Genomic DNA, 23,292 nt, shown 5'->3' with positions numbered 1-23,292 from the left:
CCGCGTTTCTCTACTATCTTCTCCGCAAAATGCCTGCGATGATTTGTAGAGTTTCCGTCCCATCAGTTTTAACAAACTTCATGAACTAATCCAACAACAAAAACTCTGTGAAAAGGTGTCAGGACTATGCGCAAGTGCTTCAGCACATGCGCGAGACAATTGAGCCATGAAAACCCCCTAGTAAGCCAGGTCTCCTCCCACTATACCTCGATTGCGTGGACTTGACTTTCCCAACACCACCTGGAACGCATCCGTTTACCACCCCTGTCCCGAACGTGTATTGATGGTGACTGGAACAGGGGCTTCCGCGCAAAGGCGCACCACCGACCCTTCCTCGCATGCAACGCGGTCTTCCCCAGAAACGCAAGCTACGCAATGTCGCCCACACCATCGCCGTCTCCAGCGCCAAAGGTGGCGTCGGCAAGTCCACGCTGGCCGTGAACCTCGCCCTCTCTTTCTCCCGACACGGCCTACGCACAGGAATCCTCGACACCGACATCTTCGGTCCCTCGATCCCAACGCTGTTGGGCCTAAGTGATGCCTCTGAACCGGCACTCACTTCACAAAACCTTTTGGTGCCGTTGACGTCCTACGGCCTAAAGAGCATGAGCATGGGGTATCTACTGCCCAACGAGGCCGCACCCGTAGCATGGCGCGGACTCATGGTGATGAAAGCTCTACAACAACTCCTCCACGAAGTCGATTGGAGTCCAGGCCTGGATGTACTGGTGCTCGACATGCCGCCGGGTACAGGCGACGTGCAACTCACGATTGGACAGCAAGTCGAGCTTGACGGCGCGGTCGTGGTGTCCACACCTCAAGATATAGCATTGAAAGATGCCGTCAAAGGAGTCGGGATGTTCCGCAAAATGAATATCGACGTGCTAGGCATGGTGCAGAATATGAGTGTCTTTGTGTGTCCGAATTGCCAAACCGAGACGAAGATCTTTGCTCATGCCCACGATGGAGGAGGCTTAGGCGGCGCCGAGGCCAAAGCGAAAGACCTGGGTGTGGACTTCCTGGGTGATGTGCCGCTGGACCCGAATATTTGTGCAGATGCGGACAGAGGTATGCCAACTGTTGTCGCGGAGGAGGCGAGCGGGAGGAAAGCCAATACGCAGTACTACGAGCGCATCGCGGAAAAGGTAGCGCGAAAGATCGGACTGAATTGGGCTTGAGATGTGATCCTCGCCAGGACCCTTGATAGGTACATGTTCTGTTCGTACCACTCTAATCTAATTGGTATCATACATTCGAATGTTGTACAGTATCAAGACACTTGCTCTCTAGCAGTCTGGAACTTCGTCTCCGAGCGATCATAGATCTTTGGTCGCGCCGCTGCACCTGCTGCCGACGGCGTCCCGTCATCAACAACATTGCCGTCAAGTCCTGTGCTAGCTCGCCTTTCACTTTGTACCGCGGCATCGGCATCCTCCTCTTCCTGAATCCCACGATGTTCACCATGACCACCGTCGTCGCCGGACACGACACCCACAATACCCTGTGCTCTGACGACTGCCATCGAGCTTGGGCTTCTGATAGGCTGTAAGCGTCCCATGCCCTCATCTTGCTGATGGCTGTGTAGGCGATCGAAGCTGTGTTGACTACGTGGCGTATCATAGCCATTACGGGAAGACTCGACAATGCTTCTTCCACCTGCATAGTCGTCATCAACGTCGAAGGGCCTGGATTCATATACCAAAGGACTTCCGGGCCGCTCCATTGCTGCTGCCGCTGCGGCCGAGGTGTGTGTTTTAGTCGACGGCTGGATGACCCCTGCCTCTCCGAATAGGGATCGTGTACTTGCATCGTCTGCGGCGGCGGCACTTTTGCCTGTCATTGTACTTGCGGCGTCGGAGATGGCGAGCCCGCTTGAGTCTTGACGACGATGCGAGGCAGTTTTGTAGTTCGGAATGAACCCGACGGACAGGTGATCAGGGCTTCGCTGGGTCTGGTCGTCAGTCGCAGGGTTTGTCACGATCACTGGGGGGATACCAGGGGCTCTGGACGAAGTGGTTGTTGTCGTTGCTGCTGTCTGTAGGGTATGTGGAGTAGGTTGCCCTTTCTCACCCTCAACTTGCCCGGTGTCGGACACAGTGACGGTACGGGCGCGACCACGAGACTTAGCATCACTTGCTCGTCGTCTCTCACTCACACTTCGCTTCCTTGAGCCACTTCGTCCGCGATTGGCTGTTGCTGCCAGAGCCTCGCGGTTAGGTGCATTTTCACTCTGTCCACTTGGGACCTCAGCAGAGAGCCCTGTACCGTCCTTCCCATCATGCTCGGGTCTTGTATTTTGCTCGGCCTCCTCTTCTCTTTTTAGCGTCTGCTCGTCATGCTTGCTTCCCCACATGCTCCACATCGATATCAGACCATAGGTCTTGTGCGGTTTCTTTGGGAGTAGGTCTTTGTCGGTCCGTCGACTGGCAAGTGCACTCGCTGGAGGTCGCTCGCCGCCTTCAAACGGTCTAATATCACCATTCACTAGAGCTCTGATACGCTGTTTTCGTACTTTCTTGCTCACGCTGGCATATTTGGTGTCCCACGAGTTTCTTGCTTGCAGCCATTTCCGTACTGGACCCGGCTTGACTACTCCTACGTCGTCTGGATGCATGCGGCAACCTGGCAGCTCGTGCGGTGGTAATAATGCGTACACATTCCCGCCACGATCGATCCTTTGACGTAGCATGTGGTTCTCGAAAGGCGGCAAAGGGTCGCCAGCTCGGCCAACAGAGCCAATGGTTTTACTCAGGTCCAGCATCGGCTTCCTTGGGATGCCAGACCCGTCAGCCTCACTGTCAGTTGAGTTGTTCTCGCTTTCACTCCCAGAGGAGATAATCGAGATATTGTCATCATCCATAATTTCAATATCTCTCCTCTGTGCTCTAGCCAGGGCCCAGGCTCCAAATTGAGCTACAGATCTGTACATGTGCTTGGCAGGTCGAGTAAATGATAGCGTCGGCGCAACATGGCAGAGATCGTCCCAGACTTGTAGTTGGACAGGTGTTGGTTTGTACTTGTGCAAAATCGTGTCACCGGGGTCGTATGTTGACCTGTAAGACTTGCCCAGCGGGTATTTCGAGGGATATGCCATTTTGTGGGCTAGGTAGATCTGCTCATCGCGAAGGATCTCGCCTCCACCGGTCAGAATACATATGGGCGGAAGTGCGCCCAGTGAGGGCTGTAGCGCAGGCGACACCAGTGGGTGTGCCAGCAATTGATTTGTCGTGTACATCTGGATTTGGTCTTTCAGAACGACATGTTTCCCATCGAGCTCGATTGAGAGTGGAAGTTGAGGTCCAGGGAAAATCTGTCCGTCGCCTCTTACTGGCACTGCGGGATGGCAACCTGGTCCATTGACTCGATGTTCCAGTTCACTCGACGTGTTCTGGCCAGCAGTGGCGTGGTCCGCTTCATGAGAATGCGTACCCTTGGAGACTGCCGTGTCCAAACTTTTACCACCTTTTGCCATTGCGCTAATGGTCGATAACTCCTGGTCGTTTGGAGGCGGCCACGAGGCGGATGGTTTGTGCATAAACCCATGGGAAGGGATATAGTCCTCCTCGGCATCCCCTGAAAGACTCGGAAATGAATGAGTCAAGTCAACCCAGGGTGAGATGAGTACGGCACCAGCTGGAAGCGGCAAGGCCTGGTCACGCAGCAAACACAGTATAGACACCACCATACCACCACCGGCCGAGTCTCCTGCTAGTATGATTTCGGAGGGGTCGTGGATGCTGAGGAGGTACAGGTATGCTGCAAGACAATCCTGCAGTCCGCATGGAAAGGGGAATTGAGGCGCGAGCCGGTATCGAGGTGCGAAAACACGGGCCTTGAGCTTTCGTGCATGGCGTTGCATTTGATATCGATGTTCATCGACACTGCCGAAGAAGTAGGCGCCGCCATGAATATACAACATTATCCTCTGGCTTCGCCTCCCAGTCTGCTTCAGCTCATTGTAATGCGCACGCATCTCAATCCACTCTCCTTTCAGCTCAGTCCCCGCCGGACGCCATTGCCACCACTGAGAGCCTCCGACTTGCTGGACACCACTCTTGCTTAGTTCGTCGATGATCAACTGTGCAGCTTTCGTCGTGTGTTCGCGTCCAATAGGAATGTTCTCGGTCCGTACCCAGGCAGGTGTCGGAACCCATTGCTGAGTAAATGCTTGCAAGTCATCTACAGTGTGGTGAGAGGCATACTCTAGGAAGCGGCGGATTAGGTGGAAGCCTTCGTCGTACGATATATGGGCAGTGGGCTTGTACCGTCGAGGCTTTCGGTTCGTGTAATGAGAGATGCAGGTCTTGACAACGGTAGGCGTGACGGCAGCCCCGACTCCAACGGTCGTTATTGGCATTGTTGACTCGTGGTGCCCTTTTCACAGGGTCGGTTCACGATGGAGGCGAAGAGGTCTGCATCGTGGCTCGCTACGGAATGCAGCGTTCACGAAGGAGACCGAGTCGAGTAGTTCGTAGTGACAGGAAGAGAGGGAAAGCAACCGTGGTCAAAGCGCGAAGAGATGAAGATCCTTCCCCATAAACAAACTAAGTACTGTAAGTGATTCCACTCTCTCTCCGCATTCTACGTCATAGACAGCCTCGTCTTGAGGAGCTTGCATGCAGCCTCGTCGAAGAAAACCATCTCCCACAATCCCAAGGTAGGTACTTCTAAGGTAGGTACTTTTGACTGCTCGAATGCCACATTGCCTCCCAACGTGTCACAGAAATCGAACGGCTCCAACAGTCTTCATACTCATTTCTGTACAAATGTCTTCCAACCTACCATTATTCACTGGTCTCTGTAGGCTGGACGCCTGACTCCGATCTACTACCATCTGCTTATCCACAGTCCCTCAAAGCTTGTTGCCGGCTTGCATGTAATAATTGCGTGAGGAGTTGTACAACTCTGAACCACTTGTATTGGGTCCGAAGAGCAAGCCTTTGCACTGCTGTTTCGATGCTTGAAGGAAGCAACAACAGGACCGCCTGGTGTAAGGGCCGTATCCTTTACGTACTTCGTACCTCAAGCACGGAACTGACTCCGTAGATCCCGACCTGTCAGCAAGCCGTCTCTCTGGATTCCTTCAAGCATGTGAAAGGTGTCGCGCAAGCTTGCAATGCTGTAAGCGTACCGGAATCATTACAGGGACAGGTCATGCTTGGACGCCAATCGCTTCAATCGAGGCTTTATGCACAACACTAAGTCCATCATGAACTGTCAAATATAGGAATACAGAACGACGATACGAGTACTCTTTCCGTACTGACCACCGGTCGTCTTCCGTACGAAACGGGCACGGAGTATGTCTGGCCAAGCATCGCATAAGCATATGCAGGGATAGTCAATAGGCTATTGTCTTGGAATTGCCGTCGAATTCTTCCAAATACGAGTGTCGGCCCAACCTCATCTGTGCATAGAGGTCACCTGCTTGGAAATCAGCCGATCCTTTTCGATTTTGTTATCCCTTGGCCCTTGGCTGCAACATTGTCCACCGTGTCAGTTGCGGGGTTCTAACGATTCAAGCGAGAAAGCAACCCCAAGCTTTCCACACAACCCCCGGACATCTCATACAAGTGGGCCTGGTGGGCGCCATATGCGCACCCCCCCGGGTCAACGCCGGTGCGCCTCCAGTACGACTTGCCGTGTTCATGGTGATGCACATGGATTGGTCACGCTGTGATTCTACTTCAGATAAAATGATTTCATGATTGACCCCGCAAAGCCCTTTTCCCAGAAGGTGTACAAAAGGGTGAGCCAAAGGCTTGTCCGTGAACGTGGCTTTTGATGCTTTCGTTTTACGTCCTGGGAAATCCGTGGAAGTCTGTTTCTCTTCCTGGGTCCTTCGTCTCACCCTTCAGTACTTCGACACGCTACGCCCTCCTTGCAGGCAAAACGACGTATAATGGCGACAGACGCGAAGATCCAGGATGCCGACCTCCTCGGGGACAAAGCAGATGTCTCTTACGAGGAGCGTATGCACTGGGGTGCTTTGAGCGAGGAAGAGTTGGCCATTGAAAAGAAGTTGCGATTCAGGATCGACGCGATTGTCATGCCATTGGTCATCCTCGTCTATCTGATGAACTACATTGATAGGTAACAACCCTGTCCGATCTGACCTTGAATCCGACTGAGCCTTTTCTCAGGAACAATTATGCAGCAGCACGACTGCAAGGTTTGGAAAAAGACTTGAATTTGAAAGGAGACCAGTATCAAGTTGGACTGAGCATCCTTTTCGTGGCATATGTGAGTTGGCAACTGTCATACTGGCAGACCCGGACAGGCACAGAGACCGCCGCCTCTGCTCGTCTGGTCACCACCGGAGCCGTTTGACTGACAAAGTCAGGTCCTTATGCAAGTTCCTTCCAACCTACTTCTAAATTACTGTGGTCGACCATCATGGTATCTCGGATTCTTCGTCATCGCCTGGGGCCTTGTGTCGGCCTGCACCAGTCAAGTGAGCACATATGGCCAGATCGTCGCGTGCCGGTTTCTTCTTGGGCTCGTCGGTAAGTTTTGTCCTCAGTTCACAGGCACTTGAGCCTGTCGTTCTCTCATCGTAACGCTTTCTAACCTTCTATCAGAGGCTCCATTTTTTGCTGGAGTGCTATTTTACCTTAGTAAATGGTAAGTATGCCATACTTGCATCTAAGTTTACCTTGCTGACCCATTGTGCGAAAGGTACACCAAGTCCGAGCTGTCGTTTCGTATGGCTGTGTTCTACTCAGGCTCTCTTATCTCTGGTGCCTTTGGCAATCTCATTGCCGCAGGCATTCTGTCAGGTTTGGCCGGTGAAAGGGGTATGTCGGCGTGGCAGTGGTTGTATATCATCGAAGGGTCGATTACTGTCTTGATTGGAATCATCATCGTCCTCGTCCTGCCCGATTTTCCGGATACATGGCGCGCTCTGAGTCCGGAAATGAAGAGGGTGGCGAATCGCCGGCTGGCCATCGATGCAGCTGAAGCCGACGTCGACGAGGCAGGAGCCATGAGCCAGGTCCATGGCATGAAGCTCGCCTTCCTCGACCCCAAGACCTACATCCTCGCAATCGCGTACCACGGCATCACTGGCGCTGCAGGGTTTCAAAACTTCTTCCCTACACTCACTGCGACTCTGGGATATTCGCACATTATCTCTCTCCTGCTTGTTGCACCACCATATGTGTTCATGGTCTTCTACTCCTTCTTCCACAGCTGGATGTCGGACAAAGTCCAGAATCGTTTCTGGTTCTTCGTGTACCCGGTCCCGATCACCATCGTCGGCTGCGTCATCTTCATGACCACGAACAGCTTTGGCCCACGGTATTTCAGCTTGTTCCTGCTCAATTTTGTATTCGCTATGAATGGTACCTGCTATGCCTGGATCAGTAATGCCATTCCACGTCCGCCAGCGAAGCGCGCAGCATCTTTAGCCTTTGTCAACTCGGTCGGCAATGCTGCCAGTATCTGGACTCCTTTCACATACTACGATAGCCAAGGCAAGCATTATCCCGTGGCATTGGGCGTCGTCATTGGATTGCAGTGTCTCGCCGCATTGATGGGCGTCATCCTGAAATTCTATCTGCAGCACCAGAATAAGCAGCTTGCTCGGCTTGAGGATGAGAATGTGCAACTAAGTGAGCACGAGTTGGCCAGGTTGCAGAAGACGGCCGAATTCGAGGGTATCGACATTGCAGCTGCCAGAAAGATGCAAAAGGGCTACCGATTCATGATCTAGCTGGAGATCAATGAGATTCGATCTGCAGGTGAAAGACAAAAAGCAGGATATCGCTCGTAATCAGGAAGTTGCAGCGCAAATGACACTGAGGTAGTTTGCATGAGTTGGGAATGTAATATGTTTTCTGACCAATGTCCACATCTAAGTCGAAGGCATCCATAAAGCCTAGCCCGTGAGGTTACGAGACGTGCTTCTGGATCTCAGGAAGGCGGAAGGTGGAAGGAATGGAATAGTCCGAAAGACATGTAGATGCAAAGAGTTGTAACCTGTTACAATGAGATAATTCGGGGGCGTGGGAATGCCTTAACGTCAGAGAAGTCCTAGGTACTCCATACCTTAAAATTAGCTTCTGAAGTTGCTCCGATAACAACAAGCACCGTGGTAGGGGGTTATCCGTCCCTGTACAGTACATCCTTTCAATCGACTTTTTATGTGCTTCGGAATCAACAATCAGGCACCTTTGGGTCACAGCTCCCAAACAAAGTCCCGCAGCAGCTGAGGATACGCAGGAAGGAGAGATGACCTCCAATCGCCCAACCATACAGCCCGCGAAGCTATTGTCTTCGCGTTCCCATCAGATACCCGGCAAACTCTTGGTGACTGAGTTCTTCTTCCAAGTTCCCCTAGATCACTCAAACCACCAAGGCGAGCAGATACGCATATTCTGTCGCAGTGCGAGAAAGTTTGACAAGCCCACGGTGCCCAAGCCCACAAGCGATGAAGACCAACTGCCATGGTTTGTCTACATACCAGGTGGTCCTGGTTTCGGCTGCCCACCGCCACAGAACCTCATGGAGTTTACAAATACAGTTCTGGCTCGCGGCTACCAGGTAAGCAACCTGCGAACACCACTTGACGGCAGCCCAGACTGACGTTCCCAGTTCCTCGCCTTTGATCATCGCGGGATGGGTCTTTCGACTCCAGCGACAGCTGCTAGCATAACCGCCAAAGGCTCGCCTGGGCAGCAGGCCGAATACCTCAAGCATTTCCGAGCGGGGAACGCGGTTAAGGACCTCGAAGCCATTCGTAAATGCTTGACCGCAGACTATCCCGAGGAGAAGAAAAAATGGACCATTATGGGCAGCAGCTACGGCGGCTTTGTGTGCTTGAACTATCTTAGCTTCCATCCTGAAGGGCTTCGTGAAGTCTTTCCCGTGGCAGGGATGGCACCGGTCACGCAGTCAACCCCGGATCTCCCAATCGAGAAGCTCTTCAAGAAGGTCATGGGCAGGAATCAGAATTACTACGCCAAGTATCCCGAAGACAAAGTCAATGTCTGCAAAATTCTCGAACTGCTGGATCGTGAGGAGAGTCGGCTACCCTGTGGTGACGTTCTGACACCCGCTCGATTTCTTGAGATGGGGATCCTCTTCGGTTTCCATGGCGGGCTGGATGCAGTCCACGATGTAGTTTTGAGGGCAGCCAACGATATGGACATCTTCGGGTATCTAACCCGACCTACATTGTCTGCAATCGAGGGCTCCTCTTCGTTCAATGACCAACCTCTATACGCAGTCATGCACGGTTCAATCTACGTGCAGGGACAAGCATCAGACTGGGTTTTCGACCGAGTAATGAAGAAGTATCCCGAGTTCGAGACGGGTCAGCAAGCAACACGGGAGGATGGACCGCTGTTCACGGGTGAGATGGTGTTTCGCCGCGCCTTCGAAAATTACGGCGAACTGAAAACCCTCTTGCCCGTCGCCGAGCTGCTGGAGAAGAAGACGGACTGGCCCGATCTGTACGATCTCAACCAGCTACGGAAGAACGAAGTCCCTGTCTACGCTGCCATATATGTGGAAGACATGTATGTCGACCTCGATTACTCCTTGGAAACAGCGTCCATCGTGAAGGGATGCAAGACTTTCATCACGAACACCTTGTACCACGACGCAATACGCAGCAAGAACGAGGAGGTGCTTAAGGCACTTTTCGCTCTGAGAGATGACACAATAGACTGAACGGGACATGGCATGAACTCCACATGGCGCTTTAATCTGTTCTCAGCGTCGACGGGCACCTCCAGCATCAGCGCCACGATCAGCCATGCTGATGACCTCCCCAATACCAGCAGCTTCCTGTTCATCTTCCAGATTGCGGATCTCTTCCCTGCAATCCCACCATCTCTCTTCAGCTTGCTCGAACGCAGCTTTCCGTATTTCTTTTACCGACTGCTCTGCTGATGCGGACGACCTGGCGCTTCTCGACTCGATCACGAGCTTTTGCCATTCTTCCGACGTGCGTGCATAAAAGTCACGCAGTGATTCGAATGGGCGTGGGAAGGGCCGCGAATCCTGCTCGGCGCTCGTCTCCGGCTCGGTCTCTGTGGCCGTCTCGGCTTCCGCCGTTGGGACGATAACCTCCGTGGGCGCCGTCGAAGGTGCGTCCACCGACATGGTGTCGTTGTCTTCTTCGTCCGTGTCCATCTCCGAATCCTCGTAATCGTCTTCATCTTCATCCATGTCCTCGTCGCTGTCTTGGTCGGTAACATCCCAGTTGACAGGCTCGACATAATAAAGCTCCTTCACGCCGTCCAGCTTCCCAAGGTCGACGGCATAGAGGTCTGAGAAGGTGATCTCGACGTCTTTCTTCTCAAATGTGCCGCCGAACATGTACAGAACATCATCTTGTACAGTCAATTGCGCGTTGAAGCGAGGATGAGGCATCTCGAAGCGCACAGGAAACTCTTTCTTTGTCGACTGAGACTCGTCGTCGCGATCGTCAACATCGTCGATTTTCAGTTCTTCGATCGCAGCGCCAGATCCTTTGGTCTCCAAAGCTGCAAGATTTCGCAAGAGCTCTTCTTCGTCCGCCTTTGCTCGGTCACGACCGCGAGGCTGGACCTGTTTCTTGGCTCCGGTTTTCGGCCGCCTCAAGGTGAGGGGGAAGAACCGATTTCGATCGATGTTCCAGATGAACATCTCGTTGAAGAACTCGCTGTCAATGCCCTCTTCACTGTCCTCAACATCGTGGACGCCACCGAAAGTGACGCCTCGGCCTTTATGGAAGGCCATCGTGGCGCCTGCGCGAACCGGGTTAGGTGCGTTTGCTGGCTTCTTGCGACGTTCCCAGCGAAGTGTTGGAGCACTCCCGCTAGGAGCGTCGGCTGGTGGTGCTGTTATCCTTAGAAACCACGTGTCTTGATGTACGACCGGTTTGACAACATTTCGGACCAGGGGCCCACTACCCTTGCCTTGCTTGCCGCTTGTTGAGGCCGCTTTCACTCGCGAATAGCCTCCATACAAGACCGCACCGGACTCGTGGGGGAGAAATGTGAATGAAGACCGAGGATCGGGTTTTTGTGATGCTGGTGGCATCTTCACCTCGTGCCAGACATTTTCCTTGCAATCGTAGATCCATGTGTCGTTGAGATACTTGGTCTGCTGGGAGGTATCCTGAAACCCTCCAAAAAGAACAATGTAGTTCTTGAAGTAAGTCATTCGATGGCCACTCCGTGCTGGAGGGCTCTTACCCTTTCCTCGCGGCTCCAACTTGGTCCACTCCCGAGTCTCCGTGTCAAAATGCCAGAAGTCGTGGTAATGGTAGAATTGATTCTGCTTGGGCGAGGAGAATTCACCCCCTGAAATGTATATGCCTCCAGTGTTTCCTCCGCGACAGGCAGCGTGACCACTTCGAGGGAGAGGACTGTTGCCGGATATCACTTGGTGCCACTCACCTCTGTCGATCAGATAGACGAAGAGGTCGTTGTAGAACGATGCCGCATTGCCGTCGTGAAACTCGCCGCCATACAAGAAGAGTTCGTTGCGGTTTGACGGTGACGCCACAAGTGTGCTTGAAGACCTCGGACCGGGCGGACCACAGATCTGTTCGGTGATTTTCAAATACTTGGTTTGCTCTTCGGCATACGCCGCCAACACTGCGTCGAGGTCAACATCGTCAACGTCGGAGTCGTCTAATGCTGCGGCCTTGGCTTTGTTTTTCTTATCGCCTTTGGCCGCTTTCTTGGTTTGCTTTGCTTGTTTCTGGGCTTTTGTCTCTGCCTTGTTGGCCTTCTTCTTTGCCATAGCGGCGCTATTGCGCAAGAGCGGAATGGGAAGGGATCAAGCACATCCACACAATGCTCGATAGTGCAAGGTTGTAGAATCGGTATTTTCGAACTCCCGCCACAACGTACGAATGTGTATGTTGCTATCTCACACCCATGATTCGGGGCTAACTCTCGCTCCCTGACCCCACTCTATGCTCAGAAGGATTATTGTGACTTAGATGATATTTTGAAGGACGACTCTCAGAAAGGTGAAAATGAATTTGATATCACGTGGAGACGCACCACTCTCAATTACATAATCCACCCCGCTGCTCGCTGTGACCGGCGCGTCTTTATCCGACGCGTCTCGGTACTATCAATTCTTACCGCAGCCTGGTCAATCTTGTTCACTAGCCACAATCAAACAACATCTGCCATTGCTACCATGCAATGCAGCACCATGGGCAGACCATATGACGAAGAATAACCTAAGCCAGTGTCTTGCATGGCTCTTACAGCACCCACACTCTTTTGGATCTTTGGAGCACGTCTGTGTCATCAATGCAACGGTTAGCGGTCAGGACGATGTGCCCGAGTCAACAAACGAGGACATGGCAAGACTGCAACTCGCCCCACAAATCGCACCACGACCAAGGTTGCACGTTCAACCAACTCATACCAATGCCCTGCCTACCCCCGATCCTTCGCGAGCGTCCGTCGACTACATCCCTACCCCACGTCGAACGAAGCAGAAACCCGAGACATCGTCTCTCCCTCGAAGATCTCCTCGTCCGAGTACGCCGATGACAACGTTTGACGATATCAAGTTTGAAGACTCGACAGGCGTGGTCGATATCGACGAAATTGATCTTACAGGTGAAGACGTGACTACCTCTTCCTTCTCAGAATTTGGTCCTCCTACGAAATTATGGAGGGAAAGCTCCGCCTCTCGTATTGAGCCACTCCCGAAGAAAAGAGGAAAGAAGAGGAAAAGTGACGAATATCAATCGGACCTGCTGTCTCCCGCTTCTGCTCGGAGCACTACAAAGCGTGTGGAGAGGATCACAACTCGCTTGCCATGTGGAGGAAGCCGACACAAAATAGCGGAGGAGAGCGATGTTGAAGAGGACAAGCACCTGACACAGAAGACCACTCGGCCGACACAGAAAAATGTCTTCAAGGAAGAAGAGTTCCCAGACGTGGGTGTGGATGACGATACGAATCTCCTCGACGCTTTAGAATCTGCATTGGAGACTGCAACTGCTCAACCGCCTTCCCAGCAAGCCCGCAGTCAGAAGTCGCGAAGCCTCGTGCCAGATTCTGACGATGACGAGGAGGTCGGGGCAACTGGTCCAGACGTTCTCCGAGGATCGCCTCCAGGATCGCAACCCAACGCCAGCCAAAGTGGACGTGCCCAGGTTGGCCTCGAAGAGCCTCTCAAGAGCAGTGGGGCAAGCCATGACCGGAATGGTGTTCCAAGTCATGACCAGACGCGGATTCTGAGAAGCTTCATTGAGACCGGAGCCGACCTATGCGCAGGCCTATTGGAACGTCTACAAAGATCCAAGAAAGCCGTGAAGATCGCATTGCTTGATGACATGTGTTCCGAAAATCCTGCAGCCAGCACAAACATGGCTACCTTAAAGGACATCGAGAGCAAGATCGCCGCAACAACACAGCTCTTACAGGAACATGAGGCTTTGACGAAACTGCATGACCAACAGACCAAGATGCTGGAGCGCCGGGATGAGCTAGCAGAAGAAGGCCATGATATCGACCCAACCGATCCCACGAATGCACTTACACGCATCTGCTCAGACATTCGACGAATCAAAGTCGATATTGACGGTCGGCAAATGTCAGTACTGAAACTGCTGGAACGAGCTGGTGTTACTATGACAAGTGGGCCACCTGGCACGCCCCGTACAGCCCAGAGTCGTCCTCAACCCCCCTCGACAAGCATCTCCACGAAGAATGTCCTTGTCGCCTCCACGCAAAAAGGGTCGTACCAAGCCTCACCAGTCCGGAACCTGAACCACACCAGAGACCTGGGTCTTCCCGCCACACAGTCCGTCAGACAGACACCGATATCACAACGCGTCAAGGCTGACCACAGAGAGCCCCATTCCACGCATCAAGAACGCTTCCGACCAGAATCCTCCACCTACGGTGCAACAAGGACAGCAGCTAGACCAGCCCCACTATTATCACCACCAGCAGCTCACATGGCTGACGAGTTCCCTTCATATGAAGAAGATGAGGACGATGTCAGAGGCTTCTCTCGGACAATGGGAAGTCCTGCTCGCGACTTCTCATTCAATGATGATGAGTTTGAGGACGATCTGGATGACGAGGAAATGTACAAAGCGGTGGAAGAGTTCGAGCAAACCTTACCGCTCAACGAGCCTGCATCACCCAATCTCCGCGAACGCCCTGCCCTGGGTGAGCTGAGCGAGAATATCCGCAGACAATCACCGTCAAAGCCTGCTCCCAAAAGCGACACCACCACGCACGCAAGCCTTATGCAATATCCTTGGTCTAAGGATGTGGCTTCGGCGTTGAAAAAGAGATTTCATCTACACGGATTTCGCCACAATCAGCTGGAAGCCATCAATGCGACTTTGAGCGGTAGAGACGCCTTCGTACTTATGCCAACCGGTGGTGGAAAATCTCTTTGCTATCAACTCCCGTCGGTCGTTCAAAGTGGTCGTACACGAGGGGTTACCATTGTGGTCTCTCCATTACTCAGTCTGATGCAAGATCAGGTAGATCACCTGAAAAAGCTCAAGATCCAGGCATCTCTCATTAACGGAGACATCAGTCAGGAGCAGAGAAGCTACATCCTCAGCGCTCTGAAAGGACCGCATCCTGAAGCCTTCGTACAACTTCTGTATGTCACTCCGGAAATGCTGAACAAAAGTCAGGTTATGGTAAGGACTTTTCAAGATCTACATCGACGAGGACGACTCGCACGACTAGTCATCGATGAGGCCCATTGTGTCAGTCAATGGGGCCATGACTTTCGGCCAGACTATAAAGCTCTTGGTGAAATTCGCAAACAGTTCAGCGATGTGCCCTTGATGGCATTGACCGCAACAGCGACTGAAAATGTCAAATTCGACGTCATGCACAATCTGGGGATGGACAACGCTCAAGTTTTCACGCAAAGCTTCAATAGGCCAAATTTGACATATGATGTAAGACTCAAAGCCAAAGGCCAAAATTTGATGGACAGCATTGCAGAGACGATTGAGTCACGCTACAAAGGACAAGCCGGCATCGTCTACTGTCTGTCAAGAAACAATTGCGAAAAGGTTGCGCAACAGCTGAGAGAAGACTATAACATCAATTCACAGCACTACCACGCAGGCATGCCTTCTGAGGAGAGAATCTATATCCAAAAGCAATGGCAGGCAGGAGTTTTCCACGTGATTGTGGCTACCATAGCCTTTGGCATGGGGATCGACAAACCAGACGTTCGCTTCGTTATCCACCATTCGATTCCAAAAAGCTTGGAGGGTTACTATCAGGAGACAGGGCGAGCAGGTCGAGACGGTAAAAGATCAGGATGTTATTTGTACTATGGTTATGCCGACACCCTGTCTCTGAAGCGAATGATCGAGGCAGGCGACGGCAGCTGGGAGCAGAAGGAAAGACAGAAGCAGCTGCTGAGGAACGTGGTCCAATTTTGTGAAAATCGCAGTGATTGTCGCAGAGCCCAGGTGCTCGAATACTTCAACGAACATTTCGATCCGGAAGATTGCAAAAATGGGTGCGACAACTGCAACTCGACTAGTTCTTTCGAAGAACAGGACTTCTCTCAACATGCCCGAAATGCAATTCGGCTTGTACGGAAGGTACATCGTGACCAGGTTACACTTTTGCACTGCATTGACGTCTACCGGGGTGCAAAGTCGAAGAAAATCGGCGACCTTGGACACGATGACCTCGACGAGCATGGAATGGGTAGCGACCTGGGCAGGTCAGATGTTGAACGCCTCTTCTACCGGCTTGTTTCAGAGGATGCCCTTGCGCAATACAACGTAACCAATAAGTCCGGATTCGCCACACAATACGCCAATCTTGGACCAAATGCTCAGGTATTTGAGGATGGACGCAGACCACTGAAGCTTCAAGTACTCTCGTCTCCACGTAACAAGACAAAAGGCAAGGCTGTCAAACCGCAAGTTCGAAAGAAGGTCAAAGCCAACACAGGGGTGGCTGCGGCAACAGACTACTATCCAGCATCCACCAACGTCTCGTCTCCGATGCAGCCCCTGTCACGGCGCCGACTCATGCAACAAAGCCCAACATCTTCTGACGACGACTTTGTCGTTCAATCGAGTGAGGAAGAAGATGTAGTTTCTGGCACTCGCAGGAAGAACAAGGATAAATTCGGTCCACCTATCATCACTGATGAGAATCTCGGCACGCTGAATGAAACACACCAGCATATACTCAGCGATTTCGTCGAGCGAGCCAGAAAGGAGATTGATGCCATCATGATCCGCAAGTCTCTCAGACAGAGACCGATCACTGATCGAGTATTACGTGAAATCGCCATCAAATTTCCAACGAGCGACAAGGAGCTCAAGCAGCTCATGCGCCTGAACCCTGACATGTACAAGATCTTCGGACCCACGATGCTCAGGCTGATCACTACTGCCCATAACGACTACGAAGCTATAATGCGAGCACAAGAAGATCGACCCGATGATCCGAATCATGCAACCGTGGTAGAAATCAGCGACGACGAGTTTGGAGGTGTCGACGATGTTGCCGAGAGTGACTTCGATCCTGAGGAGACGGAGAGTAGTCACTACTTCGGTGTAGCTGACGAAGTTAGTCGCTTCAATGAACGCAGTAAGTGCTTTCTGCCGTTGAATCTGTTCTGATAACTAACACAATATAGTGTCACAGATACAAACGTCCATGCCAAAGCCTCCGAAAGCCCCATCCGAGAAACCGGAGTCACAACGAAGATCGCTCCCATGGAAGAGTCGCGGATCGCGTGGGTCTAAACGTGGTGGTGGTGGTGGTGGTTCGAGGCCGAGGACGAAGGGAACAGCGGGCGTCACAAAGAAGAAGCGTGCTGGATCTAGTGCTCGTTCAAGCACTAGTAATCCATTCGCCGCGAGGAATAGCAGAGGTGGGCGGGGAGGTGGAGGTGGTGGCGGCATTGGCATGATGCCAACATGAAAGGCGTATGGAGATGTCACAGCGGTCGACATCGATACAACGGGCTCGAGAGCTTCTTATGGACATGGTTGGTACCTTCATGCCAACGTGGAGAAAAGTTGTAGATGCTACGACGGACGACATGGTCACAACGATGGCGAGAACTCTTACTATCACGGTCGGTACCTTCTCCATTGCATTTCCGTTGACATGGCATTCCGAGGCTTTTCTTGTCGCTTTAATGATTTTGGCGTTCGAACTTTGGTGCTGACCGAAGCCAAGTTGCTCGTCTGCGTTGGGTGAGTGTCGGTCGCTCCTTCCACATCAAGGCTGTTGACGTTGTTCCCTCGTCTCTGTCAAAGCTCTCCTTTCCTGCTTTCTGAGTTTTCATCTCCTCTTCATCTCACTCTCACAGGCCTCCACACCACTCGGTTGCAGAATCGTCCCCCAATCGCGGCCAGGTATGGCATAGGTCATACACGATGCCGCTTGCAGAGATTAGCCCGAACATTCAAAGAGATGCAAGACCTGATGGCAGCAAACAACAAGATGTGGCTGTCACGACATCCACGACATCGCTGCGGTCGAGTGCTGTGCAGAGCATGCTCAAAACCACAACCGAGCTGGGTGACACTGGGCCATTCGCTGTACGACCTCCAAGAATACCTCGATCAGGCTCACGTCTACAGTCGACTAGATTCCGCTCTGGCTCCTTCGACACATCTTTGCCTCCCAGCTCCGCCACCAAACATCTCCTCACAAAAGACATCTTCACCGTCGGCATGGTCCACGACCGGTTCCCTCATCATTTGGCTTGTCAGGCCGTGAGACGGTTCATTCATCGTCACAGCATTCGGGACTACGGTCCAAAAGAGCAGGTCATCGTCACAGATCCCCAGGTCTCCGTACCCTAGGCCCTGGACAGCGTGGACTCTACACACCCAGATCTCTCATCACCCTTCGCGGTCAGCGGAATTTCAACAGTCTACAATCCAGTTCCCCAATGATACGGTCCGTGCATGGAAGGAGACATGCTCTTCGGACCTCTTCCCCTGCTTTCAGCGAGTCACAACTCTACAGATATGCCTTAAGGCCTGGAAACCCTAGAGTTGGAAGTGCTGTTACTGTTGGTTCATCGCCAGGCATGCTCCCTCGACGTCATGGCATGCCCGGCTATCGTCCTGAACTAAACAACTCCTATTCTTCGTTCATACGCCTTCCTTCGCCCGCTGTGTCCTCAATGAATGTACCGTCCATGGCCAATGGACATGCTCTGCAGAGGACAATCACGCCAATGTCTCTGCAAAGCCTCCGACGAACCTACAACAACAGTGCTGCCTCTCTCGCAGGACTACCAACGTCTCCCACTGAATCTAGTGTCCCTCGTTACTATGACTATTCTGAGTCTTTCATCGAAGAAGACTGCTTCTCCCCACTGGCGGACGACCAAGGAGCAAATACGCCCTTCACAATCAATCAAAAAATCATGGGAGATCAACTCGGGCCAGAACGCCGACAGGCAATATCTCCATTTGGGACCATGCCAGGATCAGCGTACAGACCTTCAGAATTACCAACCATGCACAACCGACGTGGTAGTGAAGTTTCAAAGTTGTCGAAGTATAGTTATTCAGGGGTCATACCACCACGAAAGTCGAGCCTGGCTGCCACTACAACTCCCGTGATGAGCCGCAGCACAACACAGAAAGTGAGTCTTCCACAACGTATCAGGACGTTGCACAAGGCCACATGCTAACGAGATGTTGTTAGACTTTGCAGAGGTCCGCAACAGCTGAACCAGTCTTCCCGAGGAGGCATTCCAGGGACGAGAGAGATAATCCTCGAAGCTCGACCGCCTCACGCCGAACATCTGCCTCGATCCATGCCAGTGCATTCTTCCCTAATGCTAGTCGAAGCCCTCGCGACCTGACCACCCTTGCCGCTCGGGTCCATTCACCAGTATTTGACCAAACGACTTCGAACCACTCCATTTTGGAGACGCTGGAACAGGTCAATCATCGTGAGGGGGATGCTCAGACAGGGAACTCAGAGGGTCATGTACATATTCGCTCAGCCTGGGAGTTACCTGATCTGACCCTCCAACCGCTGTCCAATGCCGTATGTCCTGTTCTTTTACGGGAACGGCCCAAGACATCCAGCGCTGCTCAGTCCAAACCGGTCGGTGAGATTCTATCTCCTGTGCCTGAGCGCCCGATGTCTTCACAGAGCCGCAAAAGGTTCAGCCGTATATTCGAGATTGGAGAGAGCTATTCTGTGGAACACAACAAAGTGTCGGGGCAAGTCCAGAAGTTCTGCAGGCTCAGCTTTGTGAAAGAACAATCAGATGCCGGCACCTTCGCAGAACTTCCGGCCTGGCCACCAGATGCAAGGCATGACCGTGACTCCCTCAACGAAGAACCTCGGCGCATCATATCACCACTAGATAGTTCTTGCAAAGAAACGAACATGGCAGCCAACAAGATGACTCTGCACGACAAATCAACAGTCGAGTCTCTCTTGGACCAACATATCGAGTGCTTGGGCTTGAAGGGGGATGGGTCTCCTTCATTCGGAAGTAGCGATGACTCCGACCACTCTGACAATGGTGCTGGTAGCAGTGGCAATAGCACTGTCAAATTACCTCCCTTCTTTCGAGAGACGTGGTCGCAACCCTCGATGAGACCCACAACTTCAAGCTCATGTCAACCATCTAGCCTCGCCAGCTCGGAACAGTGTAGACTAAGGCCCCGACGGCTGTTCGCCAGCATGGACCCGAGACTGCACTCGAGGGTCATTCTGGAGACCTTTCGAGACAATTCATCCGCGAACCTCTCCTCTGCCACGACATCAACGACCGTCAATAGGCAAACGTCCTCCGGCTGGCAGATTTTGCCTTCTACCAGTCAATCGACCCCCCTCCAAACAGGCACAAAAGTATCGCTAACTTCTGGTGACTTGGGAGACGTTGATTCGGATCCTCCGTTGACCAAATTCAAAGTCAAAAGGCATTCAGACCTGAGTATCACTTCCTCGGTGTCCACCAAGGAGTCACCGGACACGGACCACAGGTTGAGCCGGATCGGTAGCCACGTGTTGCCTCGCAGGTCCAAGAGCGATGTGCTCGCTAGACAGATGTGTCACCGCAGACGGAGAGCGCGAATCATGCTTAAAGCGAAAAAGAAATCCACAAGTCATGGACAGGTGACGACGCTGGACACAGATGAGCCGCATGACGGTGAAGGAGAACCCGAAGACGACTGGACAACAACAGAGTCGCCTGAGGAACTCACCACGGCATCCCCAGTGAATGGGTATGCTGAATTGAGCGCGGAGTCAGTGGTCGTGCAGCCACCCACGATGATTTCAACGGATAGTGTTCTGCTTCCATCTTCCATGCCGCGAAGATGGACCAGTATGTTAGCGGCAATGCCGGAGCCGGTGAAAACAAGTGCAGATGTCGTCCGAAGAGCATCTGTCCGCACCGTGCGTACACATAGAAGCAATCCCAGCATCATCGAGCCTCTTAACAGTACCCGTCAGAGCTCGCAGGTCCAACGGTTGGGATCCGTCCCTCAGCTTGCACCTCCAGAATTCGGTCCTCCTTTGACATCTTCAGATCTCAATTTAAGCCTTGGACTCCCTGCACCGCCTCCAAACTCTCGTCCGCCTCTTCGTCAAACCCAGAGTTTCTTTTCCGACGACAGCTCCGCCCAGCATCGTGGTCATGGACCAAACAAGCGTTTCGATCTCCACAGTCTTCGAAGTGGCTTGACGAGATCGACGGGGCTGAGGGGCACTCGAGGAAGCTCCACCCGAAACAATGTCGAGATGACACCACTCCAAAAGGGTAATATGATGTTTCGGAAATCTCCTGATTACGCCCGGTCGTCTCTTGGAGACATTGTTCCAATGACGGATTTCGCATACAAGAAGCGGAAGGTTCTGGATCGATTCAAAGATTGGTTCAAGAGGCATGCATGCAAAAGGCGCCGTTAATCATGAGGGATCGAGTATGTCATGCACGTTCACAAAAGCGTCCTCGGATCAAACAATGCTTCCATGAGAAGCGAGGGAGTGGAATATATTCCTGGGCTGAAACGAAAAGCTTGTATCTTATCTCGTCCATACGTCGTACCAAGAGAGTTTGAATTCATACGCGTAACAGAATAGAACTTCTTCTCCACAATTCGGCTCAAGGCCGAAACTGCAATGAAAAAGATGATGAATGGCAGCATCAGGAATTGGCCTGATGTGCGTGCAAAGCATACATTCGGCCAAACACGATGGTATACATCGATCTGGCCTCCTGAATCCTCGCGAAGCTCTTCCACACCAAGCTCAATCGCGTGCTGTGGCTGGCACGACAACACAAGTGAAGTGGAATGGAATAGCCTCGATAGCCCCCGGATCCCTAAATCCCCCAGATCCCACGAACTCGTCCTTTGTTGGTAGTTCACGACGAACCAAGACACAACGGTCTTTTGAATCCCTCAGGTTGCCCACAATCCTCGTGATTTAAGGATAAAGATAGTATGGTGCAGGTGATGCTCCCATAGATACAATCCTCGTAATTTGAGGATGTATGGAGATACTGACCTCTTTCAGGGTCGAAAGATATTGACCTCTTTCAGGCTTTGGAAGATCTTGACCTCTTTGAGGGTCGGACGTTGCTTGGATGCAATTCCTTTTGTGTGCCCATAAAGACAACGTGAAGAGACAGAGGTTCTTTTGACTTGACACTCCCCTGCGATCGGTATAAATCTGCTCATTCCCATGTCAGGACGGCTTTTCAAAGGATCATCGACTCGTTTCGCTTTTCTTGGGGGATGGATTCTTGGTGTGTTTTGTCAAGCAACGTAGCTGATAGCGGCGTGTAGTTGAACGCGTGTTTTGAGTGTAGCTGTGAGCATGGTCACTGAACGTGTCTGTTGATGTGTGATAACGTGTGATAACGTGTGATAACGTGTGATAACGTGTGATAACGTGTGTGAAGCAGCACAATATGTAGAATGTAACTGCCGCTTAAGATGCCGGACCGAGTAGCTATATTTGAGCGTGACTCGGGATCTTGAGGCTTTGATTTTGTTTGTATCTCTGTTCGGAGGCCAACTCGCTGGTCGAAGATCTCTGCTCAGAGGCTGAATATTTCGCTTGTCAACAAGATCTTCGCTCAGAGATTGTCTCGCGTGTCCAGAGCTGCCGCTGCGAAATGTGCATCGCAAGCGGATCATCCAAATCCATGGCGGATCAAGCTCACGGTCTTTGGGCCTTTGTTCATTTAAACCCACGGCGGATCAGGCTCGTGATGTTTGGGACTTTCCTCCAAATCCAAGGTGGATCAGACTCATGGTATTTGGGACTCTGCCTCTTGGGCTCTGCCTCTTGGGCTCTGCCTCGAATGGCTGGGATTTCCTCTAGGGTCTATCGCCTCTTGGGCTTCTCTCCTAGGGCTGTAATTTCCTCTAGGGCTTGTCGCCACTAGAGTCTTGACCTGAGGAAGGAAATGCTGAGAATGCTCAAGCTTCCCTTTCTGCTTCGAACCAGGGATGGACTTTTCCCATGCACAGGAGCCAAACACAGCCGGTTCCAGCTCGAGACCGCGGAGACATCAGTGTACATTGTCGTCTCCACTAAGGGATGACCCCCCAAACCCTGGTGAGAGACAGTATGTACGACTTCCAAATCCTATAGTCCAGAGCCATCTTCGCTGTTCGAGACTTCCAGATGCAGATGTAGAGTCCATCGAAATTTGGCTTAACGCTGGTTTTCCACGTTGAAAGCAAAAGCAAGATTCTCTTCCATCCTCATTATTCCATGGTGTCCAAGGTAATGAGTTCCAGAAGTTGTGTTGCAACATTTGAAGTTGACCAAGGTAACAGAGTTGACCATAGAAGTCACGCCGAAGCATGTACTTCAAGTGTAGCTTTGTAGACGAGCGAAGACTCCCCAACTGGCCAGGCCGGTCCTATCTTCAACTCGTCAAACATGATGACATTCGTGCATTGGTTCGTTGCATTTTGCGTGACAAAGCCTGAGACAACTGTTTCTCACTCTTATATGCGTCTTCTTCGTCGAGCTTTGAACCCCAACGTTCAGACCCAATGGTGGGCATATGGTCCAGGCCTACATCTGTCGGTGGTGACATGTGTAAACAGAAGCTCCCGCACCAAGGTACGGCATAACCCCCGTCTGCCCGCTGCGCACGCGACCCTTTGCACATTGATAAAGTATACTTTGAGAAGCGCTTTCGTTCCACATGAAGGCGGTCGTTGTTGAACAACGGTTCTTTGTGAATTTCGTCCACCAGGTCTTCAAAGGGACTACCTGAAAGCACCGTTCACTGCCAAACTGCCCACCACTCTGGACAATCCGCATATAAGACTGGATATCGTAGGATGCTTCTGAAGAAGTC

General features: G+C 52.1%; 8 protein-coding genes across 8 annotated transcripts; 6 read left to right on the top strand and 2 right to left on the bottom strand.

The window, feature by feature from the left end:
* Positions 1 to 31: 31 nt before the first annotated feature.
* On the top strand, positions 32 to 1,259 carry EDD37DRAFT_628936 (ATP-binding protein). The gene is made up of 2 exons (XM_062816469.1): positions 32 to 180; positions 300 to 1,259. The coding sequence occupies exons 1-2, from the start codon at positions 127 to 129 to the stop codon at positions 1,176 to 1,178; spliced, it is 933 nt and encodes a 310-aa protein (XP_062671010.1). The 5' UTR covers positions 32 to 126; the 3' UTR covers positions 1,179 to 1,259.
* Positions 1,260 to 4,500, bottom strand: EDD37DRAFT_628934 (esterase/lipase). Its single transcript, XM_062816468.1, has one exon. The coding sequence runs from the start codon at positions 4,355 to 4,357 to the stop codon at positions 1,271 to 1,273; it is 3,087 nt and encodes a 1,028-aa protein (XP_062671009.1). The 5' UTR covers positions 4,358 to 4,500; the 3' UTR covers positions 1,260 to 1,270.
* A 1,402-nt stretch (positions 4,501 to 5,902) lies between these two features.
* Positions 5,903 to 7,714, top strand: EDD37DRAFT_563202 (retrograde regulation protein 2; the record flags this gene model as incomplete). Its single annotated transcript, XM_062813955.1, has 5 exons — positions 5,903 to 6,093; positions 6,144 to 6,243; positions 6,344 to 6,506; positions 6,582 to 6,624; positions 6,679 to 7,714. The coding sequence occupies 5 exons, from the start codon at positions 5,903 to 5,905 to the stop codon at positions 7,712 to 7,714; spliced, it is 1,533 nt and encodes a 510-aa protein (XP_062671008.1).
* A 518-nt stretch (positions 7,715 to 8,232) lies between these two features.
* On the top strand, positions 8,233 to 9,675 carry EDD37DRAFT_563789 (proline iminopeptidase; the record flags this gene model as incomplete). The annotated part of the gene is made up of 2 exons (XM_062813977.1): positions 8,233 to 8,544; positions 8,596 to 9,675. 2 exons carry the CDS (start codon positions 8,233 to 8,235, stop codon positions 9,673 to 9,675), a joined length of 1,392 nt encoding a protein of 463 aa, XP_062671007.1.
* A 21-nt stretch (positions 9,676 to 9,696) lies between these two features.
* On the bottom strand, positions 9,697 to 11,961 carry EDD37DRAFT_378116 (uncharacterized protein). Its single transcript, XM_062812051.1, has one exon. It carries the CDS (start codon positions 11,737 to 11,739, stop codon positions 9,718 to 9,720), a length of 2,022 nt encoding a protein of 673 aa, XP_062671006.1. The 5' UTR covers positions 11,740 to 11,961; the 3' UTR covers positions 9,697 to 9,717.
* A 141-nt stretch (positions 11,962 to 12,102) lies between these two features.
* EDD37DRAFT_378070 (bloom syndrome protein) lies at positions 12,103 to 17,150 on the top strand. The gene is made up of 2 exons (XM_062812048.1): positions 12,103 to 16,565; positions 16,615 to 17,150. The coding sequence occupies exons 1-2, from the start codon at positions 12,176 to 12,178 to the stop codon at positions 16,899 to 16,901; spliced, it is 4,677 nt and encodes a 1,558-aa protein (XP_062671005.1). The 5' UTR covers positions 12,103 to 12,175; the 3' UTR covers positions 16,902 to 17,150.
* Positions 17,151 to 17,230: 80 nt separating this feature from the next.
* On the top strand, positions 17,231 to 17,959 carry EDD37DRAFT_378104 (uncharacterized protein). Its single transcript, XM_062812050.1, has one exon. The coding sequence runs from the start codon at positions 17,363 to 17,365 to the stop codon at positions 17,792 to 17,794; it is 432 nt and encodes a 143-aa protein (XP_062671004.1). The 5' UTR covers positions 17,231 to 17,362; the 3' UTR covers positions 17,795 to 17,959.
* On the top strand, positions 17,797 to 20,891 carry EDD37DRAFT_378072 (uncharacterized protein). The gene is made up of 2 exons (XM_062812049.1): positions 17,797 to 18,588; positions 18,651 to 20,891. Exons 1-2 carry the CDS (start codon positions 17,884 to 17,886, stop codon positions 20,874 to 20,876), a joined length of 2,931 nt encoding a protein of 976 aa, XP_062671003.1. The 5' UTR covers positions 17,797 to 17,883; the 3' UTR covers positions 20,877 to 20,891.
* Positions 20,892 to 23,292: the final 2,401 nt, after the last annotated feature.

This window comes from Exophiala viscosa, assembly GCF_022695815.1.
Source record: "Exophiala viscosa unplaced genomic scaffold EDD37scaffold_4, whole genome shotgun sequence".
NCBI classification, from domain to species: Eukaryota; Fungi; Ascomycota; class Eurotiomycetes; order Chaetothyriales; family Herpotrichiellaceae; genus Exophiala; species Exophiala viscosa.
The sequence above is the reverse complement of the archived record's forward strand: the minus strand, read 5'-3'. Positions and strand labels throughout refer to the sequence as shown.

Bases quoted from the DNA above. Each gene is read 5' to 3' on its own strand.
- EDD37DRAFT_628934 (XM_062816468.1), bottom strand. From the start codon at position 4,357: ATGCCAATAACGACCGTTGGAGTCGGGGCTGCCGTCACGCCTACCGTT.
- EDD37DRAFT_378104 (XM_062812050.1), top strand. From the start codon at position 17,363: ATGCCGCTTGCAGAGATTAGCCCGAACATTCAAAGAGATGCAAGACCT.
- EDD37DRAFT_378070 (XM_062812048.1), top strand. From the start codon at position 12,176: ATGACGAAGAATAACCTAAGCCAGTGTCTTGCATGGCTCTTACAGCAC. The intron at 16,566-16,614 runs GTAAGTGCTTTC...AACACAATATAG, and splicing joins TAGTCGCTTCAATGAACGCA to TGTCACAGATACAAACGTCC.
- EDD37DRAFT_628936 (XM_062816469.1), top strand. From the start codon at position 127: ATGCGCAAGTGCTTCAGCACATGCGCGAGACAATTGAGCCATGAAAAC. The intron at 181-299 runs GTAAGCCAGGTC...TGACTGGAACAG, and splicing joins TGAGCCATGAAAACCCCCTA to GGGCTTCCGCGCAAAGGCGC.
- EDD37DRAFT_378072 (XM_062812049.1), top strand. From the start codon at position 17,884: ATGATACGGTCCGTGCATGGAAGGAGACATGCTCTTCGGACCTCTTCC. The intron at 18,589-18,650 runs GTGAGTCTTCCA...AGATGTTGTTAG, and splicing joins GCCGCAGCACAACACAGAAA to ACTTTGCAGAGGTCCGCAAC.
- EDD37DRAFT_378116 (XM_062812051.1), bottom strand. From the start codon at position 11,739: ATGGCAAAGAAGAAGGCCAACAAGGCAGAGACAAAAGCCCAGAAACAA.